Source organism: Carlito syrichta, unplaced genomic scaffold (assembly GCF_000164805.1).
Source record: "Carlito syrichta isolate Samal-C Ts95f unplaced genomic scaffold, Tarsius_syrichta-2.0.1 Scaffold306577, whole genome shotgun sequence".
Taxonomy (NCBI): Eukaryota; Metazoa; Chordata; class Mammalia; order Primates; family Tarsiidae; genus Carlito; species Carlito syrichta.
The window spans coordinates 260,338-268,526 of NW_007250673.1; the positions used below are offsets into that span (position 1 = coordinate 260,338).

The 8,189-nt window shown below is 42.1% G+C and overlaps 1 protein-coding gene across 1 annotated transcript in view; it reads right to left on the reverse strand.

Annotated features, from left to right (window-relative positions):
* Positions 1-200: 200 nt before the first annotated feature.
* DOCK4 (dedicator of cytokinesis 4) overlaps positions 201-8,189 on the reverse strand; it is a 534,984-nt gene continuing 526,995 nt past the window's right edge. The window contains exons 50-52 of the mRNA XM_021715022.1: positions 6,008-6,080; positions 3,251-3,364; positions 201-477 (exon numbers count right to left, since the gene is read on the reverse strand). Coding sequence (XP_021570697.1) covers positions 398-477; positions 3,251-3,364; positions 6,008-6,080 — 267 coding nt within the window. The 3' untranslated portion in view covers positions 201-397. The remainder of the gene's footprint in view (positions 478-3,250; positions 3,365-6,007; positions 6,081-8,189) is intronic.

Below are 8,189 nucleotides of genomic sequence, written 5' to 3' on the forward strand. Positions count from 1 at the left end.
AGGAGAAGATTTAGTAGATCTGAATTATTGATGGTTTTCAATCCGTGTGTGTTCTATGTCTGTGTGTCTTTGATGTGCCTTAAACTAAAAGGCCAGGCTGAAAATGTCCTAGGACTATTTGGATCATATTTCTTTCCTGATTCAGTATATGCACTGACTCTAGTTCATAAATTCTCATTGCTACCATTTGGAGAATGAAGTAATAATCTGAAAACAAATAGAAGTATTCATGGAGGAGGTTCCCCAAAGGGAAAGTCCAGTGTTATTTTCTTAGCCATCTTCCCCTACCCCTTCTTTATGTGTTCTTTGCCTTGTCTTTGCAAATGAAAGCACCCTTTGATGCACCCAGGATGAGTCCTATAGGAAAAAGGAACCCAGGCCAGTCTCTAGCCTTGGTCTAAAGAAGGGCCCATACCTTCAACGGAGATCTCCCAGCGGGTGAGGGGGATACTGATGTCGTGTGTCTTGCTGGTGAAGCTATAAGTGAAGAGAAAGGTAACGTTTCAATTAAGAAAAGTCAGACAGTTGGCTATCGGCAAATGCCTCTGTGTTACAAACCCAGACAGATGATTCAGTGCACAAGGACCTCCTAAGCAAGGGGGCGGGGAGAAACAAAATGATACCTCTCCAAAATGGGTTCCTCACCGAGGATGGCATTACCAAGATGTGGGAGGATTGGTGAAAGGTTATCAAGGCCTACATGATGGATACTTTGACCAAAATGACAGGGCCCCAAACTGGTCCTTTCTATTTCTCCAAAGTCCAGATGCTTCTTCACTGCTTGATCTATTTCACAAGGTGTGTGTAGAGATGTGAGGTACCAGGGAGCAAGCCTTCTGGAATAGTTGCAGACTTTGGCCAGAGCAGCAATAGGAAGACCAGGGTCACCCAGGCAACTCAGAACACGGTCCATGGGAATATATATAATAGCTCCCCCTTCATGGCCCCACAATAGATAGAAAACACTTGGCCTTGGCCATATAAGAGTCGTGTGTGTTTTCCAACCTTCACTCCAATGCCTCTGTTTAAGTCCTCCCCTTGTCCCCTGATGGTGATACTCTATGAATTTCATCATGATGGCAAAGAAAAGGGATCTCTTTGTCTCTCCCATTAGATTTTCAAGTCCTACGCCTGGGACACAGCAATGTGCGATGGCACTGCTCCCAGCCCTTGAAAGCATAACCATGTATGGTAAAAGCCAGCCATGACCCAGTCAATAGGGTAGGGCAGATCGCATTTCCCAATTCCACAAAGAGAGGTTTCAGTGAATTCAGGGTATGTTGCTCTGTGATTAGCTGCCACTCTCCAAGATGTCACAGTGAGGTTTGTAACTCATAAGAAAACTACAGAAAGGCTGAAAGGAAGGAAGACAGACAATTACAGAGCCCCACAACAGTGACCACAGATGATGACATAAGGACAGACCATGAGAGCAATCAGTGCAGAAGGGATGGCAGCCCTGCCAGTTAATGTGGGAGAGGTTAGGTTGCCTCATGCTCTGGGTCCTAAGGGATCAGGGAGTGGTCATAATCACACTGTGGGGTGTGTGGCCTCCCTCTTGTACGCTGGGACATGCTGTCAACATGGGCCACGTCCTATCCAGTTCTCTTATCCCATCGATTGAGGTTGCTGATTATGGAAAAAAAATCACGTAGGCATACAGAAGCCAATCTCAATTGGGAAATATATTTCTGTCATAACTGTGGCAGAAGTCAGTGGTTCCTTGGGACCCTCCTTCCTTTTGACTTAGGCAGTTGCTGATACCAGTCACCATGGTGGCCCCAGCACCAGAGCATATGTGCAGAGATATTTCTCTGGAAGGGTGTTTTCTCACAGAGACCTAAAATAGTTCCATCACTATCCTTGTCTTCAGGTGTGAACTGACCTAGGTACCTAATAGCCATCGATATTATCGTTCCTTAAAAAATACTTTTCAAAGTCCCAACTTTAGAGACACAGCCAGGTTTAAAGTGAAGACTGCCTGAATATATATGTACATCGTAAATGAAAATACAAATAATTTGGCTGGTGAGTTTTAGGCTTCTATAGTCACACTGATATTCTGATGTAGATGATCAATCAGCTTAAAGTTATTTTTTGTTCTGTTTAAAGATCTCACGTGCCTTTCAAAATTACTGGTGACTTGACTTTAAACTTTGTTTGGAATAAGTTGAGTATGGCTTCTTAAGGAGGACAAGGGGCCTGTTATTGCTATACATTCATAAAAGAAGGGTGTTTTTTTGTTTTATTTGTTTTGTTTTGTTTTTGGTCAGGGTCACTCTGTTGCCCAGGCTGCAGTGCAGTTGCATGAACATAGATCACTGCAGCCTCGACCTCCTAGGCTCAGGCGATCCCTCTGCCTCAGTCTCTTGAGTAGCTGGGACTGCAGGTGTGTGCCACCATGCCTGGCTAACTTTTTAAAAAATTTTCCGTAAAGATGAGATCTTGCTATGTTGCTAGGCTGGTCACAAACTTCTGGGTTCAAGCTATCCTTCTGCTTCAGCCTTCCAAAGTGTTGAGATTATAGGCATGAGCCACCATGCCTTTCCAGAAAGTTTCTTAAGATTCATTTTCAGAAGTTCTCAAGACCTAGTGAGCAGAAGGATTATCTGAAAGATTTGATAAAAATACAGATTCTAGGCCCTTACCCTAAAATACTAAAATTCCAACTCGGTAAGTCTGAGGCTAGGTCTGAGAATCTGCTTCCTTAAACCATCACCCTAGGGGACGTGATACCTTAAATCAACCCTTTGAGAAATATGCCCTTCAATACAGACCTCTCAAAGCAGCAGATAACTATGGGTGCTCACATCCGTAGTTATTCTCCACAAGCCTATGAGAGTCACTATTAGTCAATACATAATTAGGGACAGCCTGAAACCTTGGCATCAGTCCTGAATAAGATTGAGGAAAGCAGCTGAGTGAGCAGAAGTTGATAAGAATGAAATGGTTTAAAGCGAAGGACAGGGAAGACATTAGTGGCCTAGCAAGGTCAGGGTCCCTCCCCAAATTTGAGAATGGTGCTTTGTAGGAGAGCACCCTACAAAATCTGTCTGAGGAGCTTATCAGGAATGGACAGAAGTAATAGAAGTTCAGGAAAGAGGGGGAACATTGTACAGGAATTATGCAGCCTATTAAGGTTACCTCAGAAACCAAATGCCTACCTTTTTCTGAGGAATTCAGGACAAGTTGGAGTAGTCAGTAAAAGTTATTTTATAAAAGTGATTGTTCAAATGCTTCAAATACCCACCAGTCTGTGTGGGTCTTGGAGGGATAGGGGGAGAGATAAGTTTCCCACTATCCGACATGTTCTTGGCTTCCTTCCCACTGTCCAGGCTCCAGCTGCTAGGGGTGGGGTTCACAGCTGGAAGGGAATAACACAGCTAAAAACACAGCTTTGCCCTTCAAACGCTTGAGATCTTAGAAGAAAGTTAGAATTATCCAGAATAAAAAAAAAAAAATCAACTGGATTAAAAAAACAAAAAAACAGGAAACCTCTTGCATATAAACCTGTATTTAAATAGCCACCTAAGAGTTATAGTTGACATTTAATTGGATAAAACATGTCTCTTTATCTCTCTCATGCTGTCAAATGTAGCTACAACTCTTTACACTGGAGTGTAAAACTTGTTGAGAATTACAAATGTGTTTAGATGCTGGGTAACATATGGAAGATGTAGTCACTAGATTATTTTAAAACTCGATTTTTAGTGGAAATTTCTGGACAAGTAGCACCTTGGAATGTGAAAGGGAATGACATACTAATATTTTGACTGACAGAAATCTTGGGAAAGAACAGCCATGCTACATCATGTCATTGACCAACTCTCTGAGGAAAAGAACTCTTGTTTCTAAAATCCATGGATTACACTGAAGTGTGCCCTAAAAAAATGATTCAGAATACTGACAGTATGATTCTTATTTTGTAATCTGTCTGCTCTATGCTTCAGTAAGTTGCAGAAATACGGAGCAACCCTGGTAGAAACAAGGGCAGGACACACAGGCTGTAAACAGCTGCTGTGCAGTGAGGTTTGCAAGTCTTAGAACATTCCAGTGGCTTACTCCTGTACACACACTGCCACCTGATGGACATGTCAAGGATTTCAACATTTTACCACTTGTTTTTTCTTTTGAGTTGGGTTCTCACTCTGTCACCCAGGCTGAAGTGCAGTGGCACAATTATGGCTCACCGTAGTCTTGACCTCCCAGGCTCAGGCAATTTTTCCACCTCAGCCTCCTAAGTAGCTGAGACTATAGGTGGGCGTCACCACGCCTGGCTCATTTTTGTTTGTTTTTTGTAGAGATGAGGTCTTGCTATGTTGCCCAGGCTGATTTCTGACTCCTGGGCTCAAACAATCCTTCCACCTCAGTCTCCCAAAATGCTGGGATTACAGGCCTGGGTCACTGTGCCTGGCCTTTACATAAACACTTTCATTTGATGAGATGGAGTTACTTTTCTTAACATTTTTCTTTTCCCTATACCACTTAAATTTGCTTTGTGGTTTTCTTTGGTAGAAGGGGTGAAAAAATACCACATTTCCTAAGTTCTACTGACAAAGGTCCATGTTTGACTTGTAACATTAAAGCTAAATTTGTGGTTTTTAAAAATTTTTGAGTCAGGGGCTCACTCTGTCACCTAGGTTGGAATGCAGTGGCATGATCACCACAGCCTTGACTTCCTGGGCTCAGGCGATCCTTCCGCCTCAGCCACCGGAGTAGCTGGGACTACAGGTGTGTACCATCAGGCCCTGTTAAATTTTTTGATTTTTTTTGTAGAGATGAGATCTTGCTATGTTGTCTAGGCTGGTCTGGAACTCCTGGGCTCAAGCAATCCTCCTGCTTCAGCCTCCCAAAGTGCTGGGATTAAAGGTGTAAGCTACCACGCCTGGCCTAAGCTTATATTTTTAAATAATTTTGGCTAACACCGCACTAATTTCTACCTCCCAAGGAGAGTTTTACTGTTAATATATCAGAGTACTCACATGACACTACAGTCTAGTTCTTAATGAGGACATTAAAGTGTACTTTCCCGGGCTATTTCATTAGCAACTCTTGATTCACTGGTATTGGAGCTGTTCCTACCCTTTTTTTTCATGTTTTAAATTTTCATTTATTGAAAATATCACAAAGTGGGTCTATCAACGAGTAAGAAATAATATTACTCTAGTTTCTTTTACTAACTTTTTTCTATTTTTTGAGAATTTTTTAATTTTTATATAGAGGGTACATGTAAAGATTTCTTACATGCATATGCTGCCCAGTGAAGTCAGGACTTTTAGTGTACCCATCACCAGAACAGTGAACAGAACTCCTCTTGTTTTTAAGGCTCGACCTTGAAAGAGGTGGATGGGTGACTGTGCTGCAAGCCTCACCCTTGCAGTTGAGAAAGTCGCATTTAACCTGCTCTTCATCTTGGGTGGTGTTACACAGACGGATGCTAATTGGCAATTTGCTGCTATGCATGTGTTTAGTTCTCATGTTGTGTGTGTGTGTGACCTTGAGGCAGGGCATACTCCATTTTGCACTGGATTGCAATTCTTAAATCGTATTTAAGTGTACAAGAGTCATTGTAACCTGAGTCACCACAAACAACAGATGAGCTGGCTGAACGAGCTTTGTAAGGCAGACAAAGGAGGGGACCCCAGGATCAATCTGGGAAGATCGCGTTGAATAAGGAGCCTAATTGGTAACTTCGTTTCAGGAAGACCAGGCATTGCCTCAGTGACTCCCTGAATGATAACAGAAAGTCATTAAACAGAGGCGTTCCTAACTTGCTCAAATTCTGCTGTTAAATCGTACAAGAAAACAGTTTTTGAAGAACGGATCATGAGTAACTGTCTTTCATTAATTCCCCAAAGAACAAACTAGTATTGATCATTAAAGATCTGGAGCACTGCCTTCCACATAGACACACACTGCCTTCTACACAGAAGACTTGGAGAAAATGAGGACGAAACAGAGCCCTTGCACCTTCCAGGACTGATGAAGGGGTTGGCTTTACACCCACCTTTCTCAGGCGCAGAAAGATTCGGGTCACTGCGTGGCAAGGCCCCGTCTCCAATATGATTAAACAGCATCCTCTGCAAAAGTACAGGAGTCTGTTTTTATGATGTAGTATGCTGACACGTGAGACCTTCTAGAAAACGAGATGATTATTTCTTTACTGAAACCTTCTGTTCAAAATAATTTTTATATGGTATGATAAACCTATGAATGAAGAATTCAATCATATTTAAGGAAAAACAGAGAAGTGCTTTAGGTTTTGAGAAAGAACACAGGGTTTCAGAACTGCATACTAGGTTTTAAATGTAAATGGTAAATGTATGCTCACAATAAAATGGGTAAAAAAAATAGTAAACAGTGGTTAAACTAAGGTGTTCTTTATGAATGTAAATGATAATCTGGCAATAGGAAACACCATTGAGAATTAAAAGGGAAATATTAGCTCAAAAAATTGCTACTGAATGGGCTTTAACTCTGCATATTTAAAATCTTAGATTAGATTTTTTTTTTAAGTTCTTTTTTTCTTTCTTTTGTAAAGACGGAGTCTTGCTAGGTTGCCCAGGCTGATTTTGATCTTCTGGCCTCAAGCAATCCTCCCACTTCAGCCTCCCAAAGTGCTGGGATTACAGGTTTGAGCCACTGCACCTGTCCTAAAACCCTATATTAGGTTTTTAAAAATCTGTGAATATTCAATAATTTAAAAATTTTTCAATTTTATTTTAAAGATGAGGTCTCACTATTTTGCCTAGACTGGTCTTGAACTCCTGGGCTCAAGCAATCCCCTTACCTCACCCTCCCAAAGTGCTGAGATTACAGGTGTGAGCCACCACACCTGGCCTCAATATTCTCTAATTTTTGACCTACAAAAAAAATGTCAGTTTTACATTGTTCTACCTAACACATTAAAAGAAAAAGTGCCAAGTCCTTAAAAGTAGATGCACTATAGCAATGCATATTACTGACATTTTGGCAACATATATACTGCTTACAATTTTACCCAAAGCAGAAAACTGGGAGGCTAATCAGAGAAGGCTCCAGAATTGCCCATGCTGGCAACATGTTCTGGAGCATAAGAAACTGGGAAATTCCCTCACAATATCAAGTGACATAGGGAAATGAAACTGGTTAGCAGGTTCAGCCAAATATAGTCAGTTATAATTTCTATAAGACATCAGTGTTGTGCAGAGGAGCCATCCTGGGACTTTTAGGAACCTCACACACTGATCACACAATCAGCAAAGATAAAGCAATAGAGCCAAATCCCACTTGCCCTCATCCCCTTCCAAACGCAGCTACGGACTTCTGCCAGGATGGTGTAGAAAAACAGAGAAATTAGCTGGAGTAGAAATAACGTTTCTCTCCACTCCTAAATTATTCCCAAATAACCTATACAATTCAGGGATTCTTCTACTTTGAAATTCCCTTCAAAGACCTTGATGTTCCTGAGGGCTGAGCCCAAGGTCCCACTCCCCACTAACAGGGATCACTTCAAAACCAAGTTCCCTTACTCCTGTGAGGAGTTGACAGGGAAGGCCTGAGGACTCAACCACTCTTTCCTCTATGCATTCAAGAAGAATGGCAAAGTCAAAAAGAAATGGCCCTTGTCCTCATGGGTACCTCAAAAGGGAGTCGACTGCAGCTCTCTTAAATAAGTACAGGCAAAAGGAGACACTGCCGGGCAGCGACATGCTTCTCCTCAAGGTTCTTTTGCTTGAGGTTTTCTTAGATTTCTGCTACATATCCATGCAAACACATGTACACACAGATACTTCATTCACCCATACCCTTTGTAATGCTTAGGTAGCAGTAATGAAACATGGAGTCAGGCCAGGCACAGTGACTCATGCCTGTAATCTCAGCACTTTGGGAGGCCAAGGCGGGAAGATTGCTTGAGGCCAGGAGTTTGAGACCAGCCTGGGCAACATAGCAAGACCTTGTCTCTACAAAAAAAATTTTTTTTAAACTAGCTGGGCATAGCGGTACATGTTTGTAGTCCCAGGTACTTGGGTGGCTGAGGCTGAAGGATCACCTGAGGTCAGCGGTTGAGCTGCAGTGGGTCTCTAATGTGCCACTGCATTCTGGCCCAGGTGTCAGAGTGACATGCCAACTAAAAAAAAATTTGGGAGGCTAATCAGAGAAGGCTCTCAGAACTGCCCATGCTAGCAAAACACACACACACACACACA